Below are 24,799 nucleotides of genomic sequence, written 5' to 3' on the forward strand. Positions count from 1 at the left end.
TTGAAGAAGTTGGGATCGCTGTTCACAGTCTCCAGCATGTCCGATGCGATCTCCAAACGGAGTTGCTTCTGCTCAATCGTTAGCAGCTTTGGCACGAACTTCGCTGAGATTCTCCTTAAGCCCAAATCCTCAGTCACAATGGAATGAACGGATCCAATGCTGACACCCGCCTCGTCTGCAAGTTTTCTGATCGTGATTCGATGATCCTGCATCAGCAGGGTCCTTACTTGGTCAATAACGATCTCATTTCGGGATGTTGAGGGCCTACCAGAACGTGCTTCACTTTCAACTGATGTGCGACCATCTTTGAAGCGGTTGTACCACTGTTTTATCTGTGTGGTGCCCATTGCTTCGTTCCCGAAGGCCTGTTGAATCTTGCGGATCGTTTCCACTTGGGAATCGCCAAGCTTTACACAAAATTTGATGCAGTAGCGTTGTTCAAGTTTTTCCGTCATTTTGTCAAAAACGAAAATGCGACGGCGCTCACTTACACTTCCTCACTCATCGGCGGTCTGTCTGCGACCGACAGCTTCTGTAGGCGGGAAAATATTCACGCACACGGATTAGGATCGCCTACGTACGTGCATCAAACCACGCCTCCCTAGCTTCATTTATTTACGCATGAAAAATTAAGGTTGGATACTTTTTGAACACACTATATATATATATATATATATATATATATATATATATATATATATATATATATATATATATATATATATATATATCTTCTTCTTTCGGCTGCTCCCGTTAGGGGTCGCCACAGCGGACCAACAGTCTCCATTAAATTCGTTTTGTTGTCCGCATAATGATTTGGCATAGGTTTTTACGCCGGATGCCCTTCCTGACACAACCCTGGTCGCCTCTTACGACACACAGGGATATGGTACACCTATTCTAACCGGGGCATACACCAGGCCCAGTAGAACTGGTGCTCATTTCGCCGACCTCGGAAGGATGGCAGGCTGAGTCAACCCCCTGGTGTTTTCGACTTGGTTTATATGTACATATATATATATATATATATATATATATATATATATATATATATATATATATATACATATTATATATATACATATACATACATATATTAATTCAGTGTCCCAACGGGGCTTGAACTCAGGACCTCTTGGGTCTCAAGCCACTGCCCTAACCACTGCGCCAACACCAGGCTTATAATATATATAAAGAGGTGTACCATATCCCTGTGTCGGTTAAAAGAGGTGTACCATATCCCTGTGTCGTAAAAACGCGACCAGGGTTGCGTCAGGAAGGGCATCCGGCGTAAAACATGTGCCAAATCACGATGCGGATCATAATGGATGATCCGCTGTGGCGACCCCTAACGGGAGCAGCCGAAAGAAGAAGAAGAAGAAGATATATATATATATATATATATATATATATATATATATATATATTCATGTAAATAAACATATATATATATATATATAAGTATATATACACACACATCCATATGTATAAATATATATATATATATATATATATATATATATATATATATATATATGTAAAAATACACACACATACATATATATATATATATATATATATATATATATATATATATATATATATATATATATATGTGTATTTACGGAAATGGCCCTTAATGGGATTACTAAGTATAGGATTAACTCAGATCCCCCATGAAATGCCTGTTTAGATAGGTTGTTTGGTATAAGGGACGATATGTGTGTGTCGGGAGGTGTAACAGACTGTTTTTTATGTTCATACGGTGGTGAAACGAGAGATGATTCTTCTTCCTCTCCTGTACGATCGAGAGAGGAGTGGCCAAGAGTGAAAGGTGTGGCCTGGAAAGGAAGTGACGCGAGGGGGGCGGAGCCTTTGGTGAGGCGGTCGCCGAGAAAAGAAAAGAAAAGAAACGGTGGTGGAACTGGGAGCGCATTAGTGGTGCCGGTCGCCTGTACACGAGACAGGCGTGTGTCGAAGCAAACAAAAGGAAAAAAGGGAAGCATCAAGTGAGCTCTGAGTTTGGGGAACGGCAGTCGCCTAGAGAAGCGATGAAAGAAAAGGGAACAAAAAGATCGGTGTGTGGAAATAGTGGCACTTGATGTGTGCTCGTGTTTCGAAGCGAGCGGAAAAAGGGACCTCGTGGACAGGTTCAGTTTTGGCGGTTTTGAAAACTACAGCTGGGTTCTCGAGGCCTGCTCGGAGTCGCTTCGAAGGAGCGAACGAAGGAGGCACCATGTTGGATCTGCCGGGAGAGACGCTGAACGGACATGCACGTCGGTGATTCAACCGAGAGAGGAACTGAGAGGACGAAATGGGAGTCGGGCTTCGAGGCGGGAAGACCGGAGAGGAAACGCCCGACCTTCGGATGGTCCCTGACATCAACGGCGCTACACATTTGTCAACCCGCCTGTGGAACTCGGACCTCGACTGGGGCCTTGTCTGGAGGACAGGCCAGGCCGGGATTTGTGTGCTGGACCGTGAGAGAGATCTGCTGAGGCCCATCTTCGACCCTACACGAGGTCAGAGTGCACGGAGACCACGCACGCGGTGACGAAAGGAGCAGGAAAGGCACTGCGCCGCCATCTTGCCGTGCGGCACTTTTGAGCGGGAGTTCGAACCTGTGGACACACACTTGCTTGTTATGAGCGACATTCGTGCCTTTTTGGATGCTTTCCTCTCGTCCATGAGCCATCACCAAGTACTCTGTCTTGTCCTGCATGCATGCTGTTTGTCTGTCTGTTTTGTTTGCATGTGTTGTATAAGGCATATTTCGTAGTTATCCCCTCAAAACCTTTAGACCGTGGTCCCCTATTTAAGAAAACCATTGTCGTGTTTTTTGCTTGTGTTGTGATCCCTGATGTCCCCAATAAATCTGATTAATTAGTATGCAGTTGCCGCTATGGATTAATGCTTGCCGCATCGAGGAACGATCCATTCGATTGGCATATAAAACCAAAGTGGTTACAGACGGGAAGACTCCCCCCAGTCACTGACAAAGCCAGTCTCTAACCAGTGGTTCTATCTCCCCAACTGGTAAGGTACAGGATTACGTTGGTATCACGATTGAAAACGCGTGACCCGAGGCCTGTGCCGAGCCGGCCAGCGTTATAGACTCCCGGAGACGGCGGTGGCAAGGCTGGTGCCTTGGACCGGGTCAGATTCCCGCCACCCCGGATCCGCATCGATATATATGTATGTATGTATGTATATATATATATATATATATATATATATATATATATATATATATATATATATATATATATATATATATCTTCTTCTTCTTTTGGCTGCTCCCGTACGGGGTCGCCACAGCGAATCATCCGTATGATCCGCGTACTGATTTGGCACAGGTTTTACGCCGGATGCCCTTCCTGACACAACCCTGGTCGCCTCTTACGACACAGGGATATGGTACACCTATTGTAACCGGGGTATACACTGGCCCAGTACACTGGTACTCATTTCGCCGACCTCGGAAGGATGACAGGCTGAGTCAACCCCCTGGTGTATTAATTCAGTGGCCCAACGGGGCTTGAACTCAGGACCTTTTGGATCCCAAGCTGCTGCCCCAACCACTGCGCCAACACACCAGGCTATATATATATATATATATATATATATATATATATATATATATATATATATATATATATATATATATATATATATATATATATATATACATACATCTATAAATCTATAATTCCAGCAATGTGTGTGTGTGTGTGTGTGTGTGTGTGTGTGTGTGTGTGTGTGTGTGTGTGTGTGTGTGTGTGTGTGTGTGTGTGTGTGTGTCTGTCTGTCTGCGACCGCAGTTTCTCGATGACCGCCAGTCCGATCGGATTGAAACTTGCCAGGAATATTGCCGGGGCCCCGCGGATGTGCCTTTTTGAGGTTTGATATCAATCGGACAAGCGGTTCCCAAGTTACGGCCATTTATCTGTCGACCAATGACAAGACACAGTGCTATGACATTACGAATGACATCACAATTAATGTTTATTTATTTATTATTATCATTATTTTTCTTTTGCACGATTGACGGTCCAATCTGATTGAAACTTGCCAGGAATATTGCTGGGGACCCGTGGATGTGCCTTTTCAAGGTTTGATATTAATGGGATAAGCGGTTCCCAAGTTACGGCCATTTATCTGTCAACCAATGACAAGACACGGTGCTATGATGCCACGAATGATGTCACAATTAATGTTTATTTATTTATTTATTTATTATTATTATTTTTGCACAATTGAAGGTCCGATCTGATTGAAACTTGCCAGGAATATTGCTGGGGACCCACGGATGTGCCTTTTCAAGGTTTGTTATTAAGGTTTGAGAGTGGGGGCGAGAGAGAGAGGGGCGAGAGAGAGAGAGAGGAGCGAGAGAGGGGAGGGAGAGAGGGGGTGAGAGAGAGGGGGCGTCACAATTCAAGAGAGGCGGAGAGAGGAGGGGCGAGAGAGGGGGTGAGAGTGGGGGCAAGAGAGAGGGGGAGAGAGGAGGGGGAGAGAGGAGGGGGGAGAGAGGAGGGCGAGACTAGGGGGGGGGAGCGAGAGAGAGAGGGGGCGTCACAATTCTTCTTCTTCTTCGTTTGATATGATGTCACAATTGACGCTGGGGACCTGAGTATGTTTCCCAGGTGTTTCCCAAGTTATGGCCATTTATGATACGGTTGGTCCGATCTAATTGAAAAAATGCCACAATCCAGTCGTCGTTTATGAGAGCGAAGGAACGAAGCTGCACATACTGGCACGTCTCACGCACGAGAGAGGGTACTGGCACGAGAGAGGGGGAGAGAGGAGGGGGCGAGAGAGGTGAGAGGAGGGGGTGAGAGGGGGGGTGAAAAATGCCCCAATCCAGTCGTCGTCTACGCACCTATGGGCAGCAACCTACGGGCCCGCACATACGGGCCCGCACTAGTATATATGATTCCTGGTGTTGATTTGATGGTTCGGGTGGTGGGCATAGGATCCCAGCATCCTGAATTCAAATCCTGCTCAGCTGTTGAATTTAATACCAGGTGGGACAACTTAGCATAACAATTGTGCATTTTGTGAGGAAAGCACCAAATTTGGCACACTTGTAGCCTATCATATTATGAACAGATTTGGATATTGGGCCATCTAAAATTCAGCCGCTGATGGCTGTGGCAGCCATTTTCCACTGCCATCAAAAATTTTGAGATGGCCCAATATCCAAATCTGTTCATAATATGATAGGCTACTAGTGTGCCAAATTTGGTGCTTTCCACACGAAATGCACAATTGTTATGCTATATTTACCTAAGTTGCCCCACTACAGAGGTAATTATTATTCCTTCATAAACATTTGTCTGTTTTCATTAATTCTGTTTATCTTAAGTTGCTGTGTCTGTGTATATGTCATGGGGTTCGAGTATAAACTTCCCCTCCCACACGTGTTATAATCTCAGAGGATCAACGTGTCCACCTCCTATTAAGAAAGAACCACCTGGCTATCTGGGCTGGTGGTGTTGACCGCCCGTCACCACAAGTTGGATCGGGGGGTTTAACCTGAACCGCCAGCTCCGCGACAATATATATATATATATATATATATATATATATATATATATATATATATATATATATATATATATATATATATATATATATATATATATATATATATATATATATATATATATATATATATATATATATATACATACATATACTAGCGATACCCGTGCACATGCACGGGATAGCAGTACAACATAGCTGGTAGCAGACGACAGACCGTACACGGGGAATGACCAAAATACGCATTGGGCCCCACAACCACACCCCCCCCCCACCCCAAGGCCTCAACTACCCCTCCAAACTCCAGGGCTTTAATCCCCTCTCCACTCCAAGTCTTCAAAATCCCTCCCTACTCCAAGTCCTCAACCAACCACCACCCCCCTCCCGCCTTCCATCGCAAGTCCTCAACGCCCCACTCCCAAAGCCTCATCCCTTTTCTCCAAACTCTGTTCCCCACCCCCCTCTCCCAACTCTCTCTTGTCCCCTCACTCTTTCATCCCGTTTTTCAAAGCGAGAGGGCATTCTTATATCATTACTTGCTATCTCTTCATCACCTAATTGAAATGGTAGAATATTTAAGTCTCTTCCCCCCCCCCCACTACCTTATCCAACTTAATATTACGCCATTACCAACTTCACCTACCTCTTCATAACCGGTTTTCCTACCTTGCCAACATCTCCTTTCACCCCATTCACAATCTTGGTGCATGTCTTGCAAGAACAATTCTCCAAACTCTATTAAATTCGCCATTCACAGTTCATAAAAAGAGGTTGAGTGTGCGACAAAACTAATTGATTCAATTTTAGTGAAAATCAGGAACCGGATCTGGATACAGTAAAAAAACAAATTTCAGCGTTATTTCACCATTGAGAGATGGGGCCAAAAACGATATACAGTATAGCACAATATTTCAAAATGTTGTGGATGGGTTAAGTCAAAACTTGGTGGATGAGTTGGGTAAGTGACAAGAACAAGCTGATCAGATTTTGATTAAGGTATGGATGCAGATTTGGCCTAACTATCAGTGGGGGGTAAAACGTTAACTATTCTACCTGGCAGAGGTATGCGCTCTACTAAGTGCAGTTGTCATTATTACCCCACGCACCCGAAGCGAAAAGAGGGGTTCATCAAATCATTGGTTCCTGTCCGTCTGTCCATACGTCTACAAATGTCAGTTTATCATCGAGGAACAACTTGTTTCATTTTAATAATATATTTTGAACACGAATTAGAACATGAATGGGACGTGGGGGGCAGGGGGGGGGACCTGCTGTTTCACAGCACCTTGTCTCTAAATTTGGCCCGATCACGCATGCAAAAAGGAGTGAGATAATATTTTTACTCTGTTTGCCTGCCTGGCAGTCAAAACAAAAAATTGAAAATCATTCCAAACATGAAACTTACTCTTTTTAAAGACATAAACGATACATATAACATGCAGGAATAACTAATATAATGTGTTGGACAGGATTGTGTAATCGACACTTTTTCAAAAATGATAAAACGGCGAGTGGTAAATTCTGGAATTATTTTATTGATATGATTCTTACAATTCATATTTTATTCAAATTGTATTGTATACTTGAACACTGGAGAACACAAATTGCCTTATCATTTCCAAGAACCTCCAGTTTAGCAGTATTTGGACATGTGAAACAGGGTGGTGCATAAGACTGCTTCAATAGAGCTAAACTTGGGGAATTATTTTTAACGATCTTTACAATCATTATATTATTTAAATTGAAGTATATCCTTAAACATCGTGTGCGGTAACATGTTCTATGGACTCGCAACTTATTATTGTTATTATTATTGTGATTATTATTATTCCGAGTCCTGAGATATTCAATTCGTGCTCAAGTTATGACGTGTTGACTCCATCTTTCACTGTTAATTCGAGGTTTTTAGAGACCCGCATCCATTTAATAAAGTGAGTCATTAAAAAAAAAAAAAACATGTACATCAGGGATGAAGAGAAAGCAACATTGTGTGTCGTTTTTGAAGAGTTTCTACATCAGGGAAAAAAAAATACACAGCAAGACATGATTTCAAATGAAGGAAGACATGAAAGGGACTTTTAATACTTAATTGGACAAAAGGGATAAAACGATTGCTGCCTTGTAAAACCAACCTGGCCATGTCGGACGACTACTGAGTTCTGACTAAGGACCCAAGAACAGGAAATTGTAAGTGATTACAACTACCTACAAAGGTTGTTTATTATTAAGGTTGTGTGTCATTATCATGGTTGTGTTATCAAAGATATTTTTTACTTGAAAGTGTCCTGGGCAAGAACATTTGGTTCCATAAGACAAGTGACTGAACAACTGATAACTTTCCTTAAACATATTTTCACCACTAAGTAATGCACCAACATGGTACTGGGGTTAACACAGAGATCACAGTTAGCGGATAACACAGAGATACTTGCTAACGCAAGTCAGCGAGTCAGCGAGTGGAAAAAAATAAAATAAAGTTTACACCAACTTGCAATCAGAGGTTTGCACAAAGATTCCCTCTACTGTAACTCTATTCAGGAATCGTCAATTATCACAAGGTTTCCTGTCAGTCTACCATACCAGCCATCATGTATCATCATGATTGCTGTTTTGTCACCAGATCCCCCCCCCCCCACCTCCTGGGTCATGCTGTGCAGTGACCCACAGCCACCGAGGTTTTGTGGATAAATAATTCCACTGGGCAACGAAAAAAAAACTTTTTGTCTGCTATTAAGGGAAATGCAGGTGTTCTTGGCTAAATCTGGGCTGCTCATTTCAAATCTGTAGTCAGAATTTAGCCAGCACATCAGGTTTCCAGAATATGTATATGTATTAATGATACCCAGTATGCTATATTAGATATTTTATTATTGCAGATCGCCACATTGTAATCTAATATCAGTGCTTAGTAATTACTTTCTGATCATATTTAGATAACAATGATTGATCTCTTTGTATAATGTGTAGTATACCAACCAAGAACATCAACAAGATGCAGAAAAAGAAGTTAATAAAACATTTGAACATGGTAATCTTAGGAAGGGTGTAAATTTGACAGAGAGATTTGCCCCATTGTGAGTGATTCAGAAACAACACTTCAACTTTACACTCTTCCTTTCAACATCGTCAGCGTAGGGACTGTCCAGACGTGTTCAGAAGTGTGTGAGACACTTGCTCTGAGGCTTGTGTGTAGAATTAGTCTCCCATTGTAGGAACCAGCAGTAATCACCCATCATGTTTGGGTTGAACTGGCCTTGATACCTAGTTTCCATGACCGAAATGTCTTGGTCGAGCCATTCACCATGCTCGTCGCTTACCTCACCCAGATTAGGTGGGAAGAAATCAAGATGAGAATACAAGAAGTGCATTTTAAGAGACATCCTACAGCCCATTTGCGGATAGGCCTTGAGCATGTTGTCCACCAATTCCACATACTGTTCAGCTCTATGGTTCCCAAGAAAGTTCTGCACAAACAACACAAATGCTTCCCATGCTGCAAACTCAACTGGGTTCAGTTTCTTTTTGAACTCGGGATCACAAATCAGTTCTCGGATCTGGGGCCCAACGAAAATGCCTGCTTTGAATTGAGCAACAGTTTTCTCTGTACCAAAAATCTCTCTGAGATATTGGAAGCCATTACTATCATGGTCCAATGCCTTCATAAAGTTTTTCACAAGTGTTAGGGTTAGTTAAGAATTGTAATGCCACATGAAAAATTTTACTTAAAAATTCATAGCTTGGTCAGTTTTCATCCATTTTTAATAATTTTAAGTGCATTCCAAAGCTCTTTTTAGGAGAAATAATATTCTACAACAGTTGTATTGCTATAATTGAAACCAAAAATTAAAAAAATAATAATAATTTATAATCACTCAAGATCACTGTAATATGACCGTATGTATAACTCAAAATCCTGACGTGCTGAGAAGAGGCTGACTTCAGATTCAGAATCAGCACACTCGATTTAGTCTGAAACACATGTTTCCATCCCAGTAGCAAAATATTTGTTGTCCATTGAATTTTTGGATTAACTCAACCGGCTTTTAGTGGCATTATTTGACCACAAGCAGAACGAGCCCAACCTTGGTTGCTTATCCACCTAAAGCCTTTAGTGTTTAACAAAGGTGCAACAGGCAAGTTACAGCCCCTCAGTATTTGCAGGTATTATCGGAACATGGGAGTAACAAAATTGTCCTGACTTGACCCAAAGCTCACTCGTCATACTCGATATTTTCGAAATGGCTCGTTGATCTCGCAACACACAAACAAGTTGCGTTTGTCTGTAAATTTCTGCCATTTTTGAAAACATGATGTGTAGATATGCATGCACGTCCTCAGATATGATGGAATGCATGTTGTCTTACAAAGAATGCTCATTATCTGTCATTCTTATACATTTAACCATTTTCATCTGACATGCCAATTAAAAATTATGAATTAAAAGAAGACAAAACCTAAAACAAAATACACGAGAGGCAATCCTCCAAAAAGGAGGGATACATCAATATAAAATTAAAAGAAATAATACGAGACAACAAACTTGCCTTGCATACCCTGAACACTTCCAAAGCCTTGGTCATGTGAAGCTTTGGCATGTGATGTGAAACGGAAAATGTTTGGTTTCCTGATTACTATTGCTTGTATTTTCTGTTAAATTTCATGTTATTTTTGTTTAAGATTTTTCAATAAGTGGACTATTTTACGGATTCCTGTACAGGAGGGAGGAATAATGTGTTCTGGAATGTTCAGGGATTGACATCGCCAGGGGTTGAAGCATGCACATGTATAATAAAGCACTTTGGTATGGCGTCCCCATGTCTGAGTCGTGTGTATATTTCCTCAGCCGAGAAGACTGGAATACTTAGCATATTTGCTTATCCAGGATACAACAGCCAAGCTTTTCATTTTGCTTCAAGCAGTGGCTGTGGAAGGTTGTGCAGTGAAGAGCTCGACATTTTCTATGTTCGACTTGTGTTTTGCGGTGCTTCAACCTTCTCTCTCTCTGGACAGTGTAAAGTTGTAAGCGATTGCAATATTCAATTGTAAAAAAGCAAAATATTCCATGTTCGATTTTATAATTCCATGCACCATGTACGATTACTGTATCTTCATATATATATATATATATATATATATATATATATATATATATATATATATATATATATATATATATATATATAAATATATATATATATATAGCAACGCTGGGCATCCCTGAAAGTATCTTATACGAATAAAAGGCAGTGTGTGTGTGTGTGTGTGTGTGTGTGTGTGTGTGTGTGTGTGTGTGTGTGTGTGTGTGTGTGTGTGTGTGTGTGTGTGTGTGTGTGTGTGTCTGTGTTTCTCATCCATAGCTCCAAAACCATAAAACCGAGCAGCCTGAAACTTTGCATGCATACTCACTAATCTCCAAGGAAGTGCAAGAGTGAAAATTGGATGTTTGGGTTAATAATTAAAACTCCCCTTTTGAAGACAATTAACGGCCTTATTTAATTATATCCTTCAGCAGGAGATCCTCAGCCATCTTGCTCTCTGGGGTCTTAAGGCATTTCCTGGCTAACCTCGCTGGGGTCTGAAGCCGCCATGTTTTTTGGCCTGCTCATCCTTGCCTTGACTTGGAACAGGCCGCAACAATTTATTAACGATAAAGTTTTTTTTTCTTCACTTTCCTCACTCAAATTATGGAATGCTTGTTCATCATTGCTCCAAGTCGATGGGGACATTGCAATGCTTATAAACACCCGGAGATGTCAGTGTTCGGTGCTTTATTTCATTTCTGCATATGCGATCACCACGAGTATCTCTTAAATCATGGAGAATTACAAAATTTAAGTTCCAGAATCGAACTTACAAGCAGTTCCGACTCCTAGAGAAGTGTCCATTTGTCCAATTCAGACATATTTGACATTTTGGGCGTCTCCAGGAGGTGTGTGTTTAATATGACAGTTCGATGATTGCCAATTGCATGCCAAAGGAGCTGTTTCTTATCAACCGTTTCATTGGAGTGCTTAAGCCAGCACTCTATAATGTTCGCACTATCACTGAATACTGTATATAGATCGACTTGAACAAAGTTCAGGGCTACTCGCCTGCGTTGACTACATTTTGTTCTGCGGAGCAACAGGCAGTGGCTGCCTCGCTGAAAATGTGAAATTTTATTTTCCACGACGTTTTCCGTTTGTTTGTTTTTTGACGTTACACGACGACACTTTGGCATAGATAAATAGAAATAGATATTAAACGTTTAATTATAAAAAGTCTCTTCAAATATTTCTTGCATTGCGTGGTAAAGCCACTTGGCACATTCTTCAACATTCAATTGTGATACCGTGGTTCTACACTGAGGTAGGGAGGCAAAATAAATATGATCACAATGAGAGAAAAAAAAACGTCCTTTCAGCTTTGAAGAAAGGAATCGCCACTTCATGGCAGGAAAGCCGAGAGGTACACATGCTCACTCTAGGTAGTCTGCATTTGAATCCCAACCCAGCTCAAAACTGTCCTCCCGGTGTTTCACAGGCTGGGTGATTCATCACTGTGTGTGTCGTCTCTCAGATGGACGATAAACTGGGCATCACATCTGCTGGAATCCCTCACCCCTCTCCCTCCCAAGCCTACCCGCTCTCTCCCACCCCATCCCTCTTTCTGATGTCTCTCTCTCTCTCTCTCTCTCTCTCTCTCTCTCTCTCTCTCTCTCTCTCTCTCTCTCTCTCTCTCTCTCTCTCTCCCCCCCCTCAACCCCTCCACTCTCCCCCCCTCTCTCTCCACTTCTCTATCTCTCCCTCCCAACCCTCCCCCTGGTCCCCCATCTTTCACCCTGATGGGACTGTAGCATGTACGAATCAGATTCGGAGCCGACCGATTGAGTGCAAATGTCTCTGCATGTATGAGCTGTTGGTTTTGAATGCTCCAGCCCCAGGTCTGAAAGAGTGTGTGTGTGTGTGTGTGTGTGTGTGTGTGTGTGTGTGTGTGTGTGTGTGTGTGTGTGTGTGTGTGCGCGCGCGTGTGTGTGTGTGTGTGTGTGTGTGTGTGTGTGTGTGTGTGTGTGTGCGCGTGTTGTTGTTGTTGATTGGTATCTACATATGCGGGTTTCAGAATGTGAAATGGAGTCCTCCCAGGGTGAGTTCAAAGTATCCACCTTAATTTCAGTCAGGGGGTCACGATTCATGGACCAAGCTGTAAAGTTTTCTGTTCTCAAAGTTTTGTGCTGAGGGCTCTCTTCAGGATCGTTATTGAGCCCCGGACAGCTTCAAGCTGCAGTTTGTTTGTAATAATATTCCCAAGGATGGTTTTTTAGCTTACTGGTAAAATGGTGGTGGTCGTATGGCAGCTTAGCTGCCGGGGTAGCTATCATTTCTTGAAGCACGACTGTGTCGCTGATGCAATGCCCCTCTACCAGTGGTACTCATACCAGTGGTACACACTGGAACTGGTACTCATTTCGCCGACTTCGGAAGGATGACAGGCTGAGTCAACCCCCTGGTATATAATTCAGTGGCCGACGGGGCTTGAACTCAGGACCCTAGGATCCCAAGCCACCACCCTAACCACTGAGCCAACACCAGGCTGTACCGGTAAAATAGTTCCAGGAAGCTTATGGGACAGTGCGTCATCCGTCTGTCCACAAATACTTGCAACTTCTTCTCAGAAACGACATATAAGATTTCAATGAAATTTGACCACAACCTTCATCACCCAGAATGGCATATCAAAAAATGGGGTCTGAAGGGGTCTACAAAGGGAGCTTATGGGGGGGGGTGGGTTGCCCCCCCAAATATGTATTTGCTTTCTTCTCAGAAAATACACATGCAATTCCAATGAAACTTGACCACCATCTTCACCACCCATGATGTCCTAAAGTTTGTTTACGACATCAAAAAAAAATTGGGGTCAAGGAGGGTCTATGGGTGGTGGGGTGCTTGCCCCCCCCCCCAAAATATGTATTTGCTTTCTTTTCTGAAACCACACACACAATTTCGGGGAAACTTGACCACAACCTTTATCACCCGTGATGTACCAAGGTTTGTTCATAGCATCAAAAAAAAAATCCATAGGTATTTACTTTCTTCTCTGTTATATATTTTGTGGGTCATCCATGCCAACCAGTGGTTGCCTGGTTATCTTATCCAGCCACTACCAGGTGAATGCCCAGCGGTATTGCCCCTATGTTTAATATATCTGAGGTTCTTTGTCATAATTCCTGTAGCTCGAACTATCACAGCCACTGGTACAACTTTGGCATTCTTCAGCTTCCAGGATCTTCTCACTTCATTCTTGAGGTCTTGGTGTTTGGTCATTTTCTTGATTTCTACTTCATTTAGTCCAAAATCACTGGTACTGACACCTCAATCAGCAATGCCTTCTTCTCTTTTTTGTAACCAAGTAGGATGTATGGTTGCAACGCTTTGTTTTCGATGTTCACACTGGATGGGATTATAAGTTCGTATGTGAACGGTAGGTACTTCTATGTTTTCAGTGATTACTTTTGGTTCATGTTCCCATAAATATTCTGGAACTGAGATATTATAATTTTTGCAGATGTGCCAGCGGATTACATTATAAACTCTGTTATGTTGTCGTGTGTACTGCTGTTTTGACATGAGATTTTTTGTGTGCGTGTGTTTAGTCATTAAGCATAACATATCATTCTCTTTCCGAACCCCATCTTCTTCTTGTGTATGGCAGCTTAGCTGCCGGGGTAGCTCTCATTTCTTGGAAGCGCGACTGTGTTGCTGATGCAGTGCCCCTCTACCAGTACACACTGGTACTCATTTCGCCGACCTCAGAAGGATGACAGGCTGTGTCAACCCCCTGGTGTTTTAATTCAGCGGCCCACGGGGCTTGAACTCAGAACTCAAGGATCCCAAGCCGCCACCCTAACCACTAAGCCAACACCAGGCTCTCCTCACCCCATATCCACCCCTCACCTTTCTCTCTTTTATTCCTCTCTCTCTCTCTCTCTCTCTCTCTCTCTCTCTCTCTCTCTCTCTCACTCTCTCTCTCTCTCTCTCTCCCCCTCTCTCCCCATCTCTCCCCGAGTCTCTGTCTCTGTCTCTGCCTCTCTCTCACTTTCACACCCCCTCCTCACACCCCCTCCTCACACCCCTCCCTCCAAAAGTATAGCACCGCTTGGTGAGGCATAGCCCTTCCTCCCACGCCCGCTTTTTCTCTTCCCCCCTTCCGAGCTTCCCCTCTCTCATACGTCTTCTCTCTCCCCTCCCTCTCTCCCTCCCCTCCATCCTCTCTCAACCCCCCCCCCCACTCCCTTAATACCCCCGTCAGAGAAGCAACGAGTTGTATTTGCTAGTATCTAATATATAAAGCTACTTATAACCATTGATTGGCTCACTGACTGACTGACAGTAAAGATCGGTACCTTCTGGGTGACGTAGAAAGTTGAAATTTGTTGGGCTAATGGATATCGAAGCTGGAACACTGAAGCATTCACAGGATTGTAACACAACATCCAGAAATAAAAATATAAATAAATTAACAAAATTAATGAAAAAATTGCAGGTGAGCGACGTGAGACAATGGGGAAGCACAATAATTGTGTGTGCTGACCGACATCGAAGCCGTTACACCAGGAAAAAAAAATCACAGAACCATCAGAAAGCATCCGTGAATGAAAATATAAAGAAATGAAAATAAATAAATGAAAAATCAAATGCAGGTGAGCGACCCGAGACAATGGGACAGCACGGTTTGTATACTAACACAATGTGTAAGCACACCCTGCTAGAATATATATGCATATATATATATATATATATATATATATATATATATATATATATATATATATATATACACACACACACATATATATATAATATATACATACATCTATACATATATATATATATATATACATATATATATATATACATATATATACATACATACATATACATACATCTATACATATATGTACACACACACACACACAAACACACACACGTATATGTATGTATATATATATATATATATATATATATATATATATATATATATATATATATATATATATATATACATACATATATACATATACATATACATATATACATACATATATACATACATCGACACATATCTGTACACATATATATATATATATATATATATATATATATATATATATATATATATATATATATATATATATATATATATATATATATATATATATATATATATATATATATATATATATATATATATATGCCTGGTGTTGGCGCAGTGGTTAGGGCAGCGGCTTGGGATACAAAAGGTCCTGAGTTCAAGCCCCGTTGGGCCACTGAATTAATACACCAGGGGGTTGACTCAGCCTTTCATCCTTCCGAGGTCGGCGAAGTGAGTACCAGTGTACTGGGCCGGTGTATACCCCAATTAAAATAGGTGTACCATATCCCTGTGTTGTAAGAGGCGACCAGGGTTGCGTCAGGAAGGGAAGGGCATCCGGCGTAAAACATGTGCCAAATCACTATGCGGATCATACAGATGATCCGCTTTGGAGACCCCTTATGGGAGCAGCCGAAAGAAGAAGAAGAAGAAGAAGAAGAAGAAGAAGAAGAAGAAGAAGAAGAAGAAGAAGAAGATATACATATATACATATATGTACACACATACATACATATATACAGTGATGAGAAAAAGGTTGTGAACCCTTTAGAAGTATCTGTATTTCTGCATACATTGGACCTAAACTATGATCAGATCTTCATCTCAGTCCTAATAATATATAAAGTGAACCTGATTGAACAAACAGCAAACAAAAAATGTACTTTTTCATTTATTTATTGAGCAAAATGATGCAACATTCAATTTCTTTGTCAGAAAAAGTACGTGAACCTTTACATTCAGTAACTGGAGGCACCCCCTTGAGCATCAATACCTTTACCAAATGTTTCCTGTAACTCTTGACCAATCCTGCACAAATAGCTTGGAGGAATTTTGGCCCATTCCTCCTTACAGAACTGCTTCAACTCTTGAGATATTTGTGGGCTTTCTTGCATGAACTGCTCGTTTAAGGTTCTGCCTCAACATTTCAATTGGGTAGAGGTCTGCAACTTGACTTGGCCATTCCAAAATGCAAAATCTATTCTGCTTCAGCTATTCTGTTGTAGATTGATTTGTGTATTGAGGATCGTTATCTTGCTGTATCACCCACTTTCTGTTAAGCATCAACTCATGGACAGATGCCCCAACATTCTCCTGTTGAATTTGCTGGTACAATGCAGAACCCATGGTTCCATCAATGATGGCAAGCCATACAGGACCTGAGGCAGCAAAGCAACCCCAAATCTTGATACTCCCACCACCATGCTTCACGGTTGGGATGAGGTCCGTATGTCGGAATGCAGTGTTTGGTTTTTTCCAAACATAATGTTTCTCATTTAAGCCAAACATTTCCACTTTCGACTCGTCTGTCCAAAAACCTATCTTCCAATGGCCTTCTGGATCATCCAGGTGGTCTTTGGCAAACTTGAGACGGGTGGCAGTGTTCTTCTTGGAGAGCAGTGGTTTCCTCCCTGCTATCCCCCCATGCACACCATTCTTGTTCAGTGTTTTCTTGATGGTGGACTCATGAACACTGACATTATAGCCAATGCAAGAGAGGCTTGCAGATCCTTCGACGTTACCTTGAGGTTTTTTTTGTGACCTCCTGGATTATTGTACGCCTTGCTCTTGGAGTGATTTTCATTGGACGACCGCTCCTGGAAAGAGTAACAATCGTGTTGAATTTTCTCCATTTGTACACTATCTTCCTGACAGTGGATTGGTGGAGCCCAACATCTTTAAAAATTATTTTGTAACCCTTTCTAGACCGATGAGCATCGAAAACTCTTTTTCTGAGGTCCTCAGAAATCTCTTTTGATCGGGACATGACACGCTTCCCCAAACCTGTGTGGTGAAGAACAGACTCTGATGGTGACGAACAAAGTTTATGTTTTTCATATCGTGCAGGGCCACCTATACTCACTCCTGATTACCATCCCTTTGATTGAAATGCCTGACTTTAATTACCCCCTTAATTGAGCTGATTAACGTAGAGGTTCACATACTTTTTCCAAACAAAGAAATTGAATGTTGGATCATTTTGCTCAATAAATAAATGAAAAAGTAAATTTTTTGTGTGTTGTTTTTTAATCAGGTTCTCTTTATACATTATTAGGACTTTGATGAAGATCTGATCATATTTTAGGTCAAATGTATGCAGAAATACAGAAAATTCTAAAGGGTTCACAAACTTTTTCTCACAACTTTAAGTTCTCACAACTGCATGTACAGTGCCTATAGAAAGTAGACACCCAGTTTTCAAACATTTTCACCTTTTTTACCTTATAGCCTGGAATTAAATGGCATGAAATCAAACTTTTTCCATCCTTATTTACACATTGTAACCCACAACTTCCAAGTGAAAAACAAATTATGCAAATTTCAGAAATTTAATTTTAAAATTACAAAACTAGAATATCTTGGTTGGATAAGTGTCCACTCCCCTTTATAATAGAAATTGTGAATTAATTCAGGTGTAACCATTCACCTTCAAAATCACACACGAAATTAATTGGCCTCCACCTGTGTTAATTTTCAGTGATTCTGATTATTTCAGAATAAAACTGGAAGGGCACTTGGTAGAGCGCGTATACCTCCGCCACGCAATACCTGATCCACGAGAATATATCAGGCCCAATACACTTGAAATATCATGCCATATATTGTTTTTAGCCCCATCTCTCAATGGTGAAGAATCACTTTAAAAATCGAAAAATTCTCGTATCTGGATCTGAATTCGGATCTTCACCAAAATTGAACCAATTCGTCCTTGTGTCACACCCAATGCGTCCACCAAATTTAGTCCAAATTCGTCCACAACTTTTTGTGAAATCGTGCTACATATCGTTTTTGGCCCGATCAATGATGAAGAATCACTAAAAATAATTCGAATAGCCGGATCCGGATCCAGGTCTTCACTAAAATCTAATCAGTTCATCCTTGTCACACACCAAACCTGCCCACCAAATTTCATCCAGATCCATCCAAAACGTTTTGAAATATCCTGCACACAAACAAACAAACAGACAGACAGACAGACAGGAGTGAAAACATAACCTCCTTCCACCTTCAGTGGTGGAGGTAATCAGCTGTTCCTATAGGTTTCCTCTGCTGGGTGATGCATGTCACAGCAAAGACTCAACCATAAGCTCGAGGTACTTTCAAAAGAACTCCGGGATAAAGTTGCGGAAAGGCAGAGATCAGGGAATGGGAATAAAAATATTTCAAAGACCTTGAATATCCCTTGGGGCAGAGTCAAGACAATCATTAAGAAGTGGAAGGGTATGATTCCACCAAGATCCTGCCGAGATCAGGCTGTCACTCAAAACTAGAATGCCAAGTAAAGAGAATACTGATCAGAGAGGCCACCAAGAAGCCAAAGGCAACTTTGCAAAAGCTCCATGCCTTTATGGCAAAGACTGGTCACTGTGTGCATGTGACAACAATATCCCAAGCACTTCACAAGTCTGGCCTGCACCGTAGGATACCAAGAAGGAAGCCATTACTCAAAAAAGCCCACCTTGACTCCCATTTGAGGTATGGAAAAAACCTCTCTCGAGATTCTGAAGCCATGCGGAAAAAAGTTTTGTGGTGTGACGAAACCAAGATGGAACTTTTTGTCCAAAATGCAAAATGTTACGTTTGGCGCAAACCCAACACAGCACGTCACCCAAAGAACACCATCCCTACTGTGAAGCTTGGTGGTGGCAACATCATGTTATGGGGATGTTTCTCATCACCAGGGACTGGGGCACTTGTCAGGATATAAGGGAAAATGGATGGAGCAAAATACAGAAAAATCCGAGAGGAAAACCTGCTGTCCTCTTAGAGAAAGCTGAAATTGAGACAGAAGTTCACCTTTCAGCATGACAATGACCCGAAGCACACAGCCAAAGCTACACTGGAGTGGCTAAGGAACAAATAGATAAATGTCCTTGAGTGGCCCAGTCACAGCCCCGACCCAAATCTAATCAAATCTGTGGCATGACTTGAAGATTGCTGTCCATCAACGCTCCCCATGCAACTTGACTGAGCTTGAACAGTTTTGTACAGAAGAATGGGCAAATATTGCCCAATCAAGGTGTACAACGTTGGTTGAGACCTATCCCAACAGACACACAGGTATAATTGCTGTCAAAGGTGCTTCCACCAAGTTTAACTCAGGGGGTTGGACATTTATCCACCGAAGATATTCTAGTTTTGTATTTTTCATTAATTTTCTGCAATTTGTAGAATTTGTTTTGCATTTGGAAGTTGTGGGTTACGATATGTAAATAAAGGTGTAAAAAGTCTGATTTAATGCAATTTAATTCCAAGCTATAAGGCAGCACAAGGTGAAATTTTTTAAAAGGGGGTGTAAACTTTCTATAGTGGGGGTACCCGGCATTGCCTGGTGCTGTTCAAATCCTGTTGGCATTTTGAAGAAATCAATTTTTTTTTATTTTGTGGGTGTCTAAAACACTTCCCTACACCCACTAAGGAATGGGGTCAGGATTATTAATATATACCTTTGAATAGCTACACAAGTCTTGCCATTATTGAGCAATTTTGTTTATTAAATCCCGCTTAAAAATCCAACCTTTTCTTTCAAAAATTTCCAAGTTTGTTATTTTTTTTACCTAAAGTACTCCCCAGAACTCACGAATGAACATCTGAAAGTTTCATGAAGATGCGTTTGGACATTTCTGAGAAAAATGGTGACAAACACACACACACACACAGACAGACAGACAGACATCTCTGTTATAGTATCGATGTCTGCACGTAGGATGCATCCGAGTAGTTGCTTGAAATGTGCAAGCATGCCACACTGCTAGGTACACAGTATATCAAAGGTGTGATGTTGGTGCAAGTGTGTGTTGCTAGTGTAAGGATGTGATAGACGCGTGAGGGTGCGATGAAAATACCACCATCCATGCAAAAGTCGTGGTAAGATGGTATTTTGTAATAATCTTTAAAAGGACACAATAAAGAGTATAAAAGCTCTCTTTCCATGCAGTGAACGAACCAAGTTTGATCAAACGGAGAGCTTTGACGGACCTTTTAGCGACTGGAATTCCTGCTCGATTTTCCGCCTGACAGCCATTTGATGAAGCAGCAACGTGTGGAGATTTTCTGTAGGAGGAAACAACTTTGTGAAAAGGACCATTTCGTCGTGCACACGTCAACTCACACGTCTTACAACGGAACGAGACAAGACGTCACAAATATCCGATACCGTTTGGGAAGTAGGGTGGGTACTCGAGCGCCTTGTATTCTTCCGAGATGTTGGAAACTGATAACAGAGATAAACGAAATGCGAATGAATGAGAATTCAACGGTGACGACGTAAACTTTAGCTTCACGTAAAACTTTACACGAGTTTGTGAAAGTCAGGTGCAAACTTACCTGGGTCGAAGGCCATCTTTCCCGAGTACGTTTCACCGACTCCTCCTCCACCCGCTGCAGCCTCCGCTTTGTCTCCACACACCTGCAGAGCGTGGGGGAAGAAAATCAAACCGACGGAACGTTCCATCACGCATGCACTAAACACCTTTTGTGTGGGCAGGTGATGCGACATGGAGGTCACATGTCATAAGGTGTTGGTGAAAATTAGAACACTGCATGCTCAGAGTGATGAGTAATTTACACGATGTTCAAATATTGGACGAGGCAGTGTTCTTCTTCAAATGGGCCGAACTTTTTGAAGTCGAATATCGCACGTGACGACATAACAACACAATATTGCATTTGCTCGCTAAGATTTAGCTCGGGCACTGGGACACTCTTCGCGAAGGAACACCGTGTAATCTTCAACGTCCACCAACTAATACAGGCAGATGGGACGCCCAATTTTAACGTCCCATACCAGGGACACACAGACTGACGGACAGACATCTCTCTGATACTATAGATGTCTGCATGAAGGATGCATCCAAGTAGTTGCTTCAAACGTGAAGGCATGCCCCACTGGTAGGTATATAAAGGTGTTGAATGACCTTACCTGTGAAACACCGGCATGGCAGTTTATAGCCTGGGTCGGGATTCAAACTCAGGCTAAAACGACTTAGAAGCGACACGAAGAAAAGACGCAAAGCGTAAATGTTGAGTGCACTGCACGACCGGCCGAGAGGGCATCGACGTGATTTACCGGCACATTAATGTCATGCGGAGGGTGAGATGTAGTTACCTTGTTGGCGTCTGTGGATTCCGAGCGACCTGCACGATCCCCCGGAGCGACGTTGCTGTCACGCGCGCCCACCTGCCTGTCACAACTACCCCTTGGGCCACACGAGGACGGCGAGCGCGCCTTGTACGACCACTTGCACCCGTCGGGTCGTTCCTCCGGCCGCGCTCCTCCCGCGGCCGAGAGCCCGAAAAGTGTGTCCGACGCGGTCCGCTCTCGAAACGAGCCGAGCGGACCGCTCTCCTTCCCGTGCAGCTTGGCGATGCTCTCGGCATCGTTCGCCACGGGACGAAACGCCGAGAAGTATCCCTGGTGTTGCCTTGTTTTCCCCGAGAGGTCGCCAGGCCGGACCCCTCGTATCGAGCGAGACTCGTCGTCGTCGTCCCGGCGGGACTGCGCGCTGGGCGAGCGCTCGCTGTCCGTCCCGCTCCCTGCGGGCGTCAGGCTTTCTCGATCGCTCTCGGGCCCGAGCTCCCCGGAGACCCCGGGCACCGACATGTTGTTGATCCAGTACGTGGTGTACTTGTTGAGTTGGGAGAACGGGGACTTGGGAAGAGACAGACCGCCGTTGACGTGCTGTAAGTGCCACAACATGTAGAAAGGTGAAAAGATGGAGTCTTTGTTCGCCGGACAGAGGACGTTAAAGATGTTCTGGCCCTGGCCGTAGTGCGGAGGTGTTTCGTCCTTCTTGAGGCACAGCCCGTGTGGCGTCATGGGGTGGTATCCCGGGTACATGGGCAATGGCGGCGCCGGGGCAAGACCCAGAGGTTTCCCGGGCACGGACACAGAGGGGTAATCTCGCAGAGGGTCCCCGCTCAACCGAACGCACTCGTCGTCCCCGAAGCGGGTTCTTTTTATCATCGCCTCGATGGTCTTGCCCTGAGAACCGACACCCTGTGGGCACTTCTCTCCAACGACCCCCGGCACGAGAGCACGCTTCCTGCTGCCCCCATTGAACATGGCCTTGACGTCTTCCCAGGCGCACAGAAGCTCCTCGGATGGATTCTTTTCGGTGAGCGTCAGATGGCGGCGCCACGAGTTGAAGTTCGCCGCGTCCGGCTGCACGTACTTGGCGTCGGCGGTGCGATGCGAGTGGAAGATGAACTTGTTCGGAGAGAAGAACAGGTTGCACAATGCACACTTGATGCACTTGGCGCGGGAGCTGTTGTAGCGGGTCGGGATGAAACTGCCGCGGCACCCCCAGGCGCACGCGTGCATCACGTCGAACGCGAAGTTGTCGGGAAGCTTGGGCGGTTCGTGCTCCCCCAGGAAGGACTTGCACAGGCGTTCGGCCTCCCGCCGGGTGATCATCCCGCAGCGGCGCGACGACACCGGCATGGCTCCGGCGCGTCGCAGCAGCTCCAGCTGCACGGGGGTGCACTGCACGCACGTGATGCCGAGCGCCACGCGCCTGTTGTGGATCTCGTTGTAGCTGAAGCTCTTGAGTAGAGTGTTGGAGATCTGGGCCAGGCACAGGCGCTCGAATCCGTCGATGACCAGAGAAATGATCGGCACTCCGTACAAGACCACCTCGCCCACCTGGTTCGGCTTCGGGGACATGCTGCTGGGTGGTCGTGCCTCCGCACCGCACTCACCCGCCATGAGGATACCGTCAGAGGTCGGCGTCTTCTCCTGGCAGCCCAGAAGCTGGTGGATGGGAAAATCCATTGAAACTGCGGAAGCGCGTGGGAAGATGTTGTTACGGAGGAACGACACTCCACGACGCGTTGAAAAACAAGATTGCAACAAACTGAGATCACAAAGCGCACACTTTACAAACTCGTGGCTACTTACAAACTTTACAACCAAGCTTTCAGACACAACTTCATCCGTTTCATTCATATATATATATATATATATATATATATATATATATATATATATATATATATATATATATATATATATATATATATATAACGATTTCTGCAATATAAAGCCTGGTATGCATACGATCATGGTGCACGCGGATGTGCAAGAAGTGCTTTGAAGATGTATTAAAAAAATTAATTAATAAAGGCGAAATAAAACGTGAGAGAACGCGCAATGCGAACAACGTTACCTGGGTGCCAGAAACAATAGACGTCGAAGAAAGAAAAAGGAAAGAAAAGCTGAACAATCAAAACGCTGGGGACGAAAGACACCTTTGGAGGAAGATCTACTCCCAGAAAAGTGGCAGTGACGTAGGAACGTGGTGATGGTGGAGAGCGTGACCCATTGGGAGACGCGCACTAAAGCACGATCTGAAGCAGGTCTTGGAGCTGGCTGCGGAGTATATATATATATACGGCGGCACTGCTGGGGAGAGCTAAAATTACGCTCGCAATAGGATCAGCAACTTATGACATCAAGACCATCGGCTGTGGTGGGGAGACGTCAGAGTAATGCGTTGAGCCGGTAAATGGAGGAGCTCGACCACTGAACCACAACATATATATATATATATATATATATATATATATATATATATATATATATATATATATATATATATATATATATTTTTTTTTTTTCATACATACATACATCGTTTGATCAGTTTTCGTTTGATGGAAAATAAAGGAAATTAAAAACTTCTTTTTAATTAATTTATCTCTTTCTCACGCTCTCCAACTTGATAATTACAATTGTCTCGTTCGCTGAGATTCCTTCACGGCGATCAAGTTGTGCAGCCGAGTAATGGAAATTTTTGGGTCCCACAAATGTTTGGGTACCCAGGGTTTGCCTGGGTACCACAAACCCCGTGTATCCTCTTGTGTCGAAGTTGTTCGCGCGAAATCGAAGATTTTAGATTTAAACAAAAATCTAAACAAAAATCTAAACAAAAATCCAAACAAAAAGCTAAACAAGAAGCTAAAGAAAAAATCGAAACAAAAATCTAAACAAAAAGCTAAACAAAAATGCAAACAAAAAGCTAAACAAAAATCTAAACAAAAATCTAAACAAAAATCTACATCATCGTGTGGACGATTTTGTCCGCCGCTTCGTTCAATGCCTTAATTACACCGCTTTCATTAATCCCAG

At 43.0% G+C, this 24,799-nt stretch overlaps 1 protein-coding gene across 1 annotated transcript in view; it reads right to left on the minus strand.

The window, feature by feature from the left end:
• The window catches only part of LOC147016995 (SKI family transcriptional corepressor 1 homolog-B-like), a 31,539-nt gene extending 7,529 nt beyond the window's left edge, over positions 1-24,010 (minus strand). Inside the window, exons 1-5 of the mRNA XM_085846328.1 lie at positions 23,838-24,010; positions 21,779-23,448; positions 20,998-21,079; positions 20,828-20,884; positions 20,650-20,724 (exon numbers count right to left, since the gene is read on the minus strand). Coding sequence (XP_085702454.1) covers positions 20,650-20,724; positions 20,828-20,884; positions 20,998-21,079; positions 21,779-23,443 — 1,879 coding nt within the window. The 5' untranslated portion in view covers positions 23,444-23,448; positions 23,838-24,010. The remainder of the gene's footprint in view (positions 1-20,649; positions 20,725-20,827; positions 20,885-20,997; positions 21,080-21,778; positions 23,449-23,837) is intronic.
• Between the last annotated feature and the right edge of the window lie 789 nt (positions 24,011-24,799).

The sequence above is a fragment of the Eptatretus burgeri genome, chromosome 11, assembly GCF_056783735.1.
Source record: "Eptatretus burgeri isolate ZD-2024b chromosome 11, Ebu_testis_v1, whole genome shotgun sequence".
Taxonomy (NCBI): Eukaryota; Metazoa; Chordata; class Myxini; order Myxiniformes; family Myxinidae; genus Eptatretus; species Eptatretus burgeri.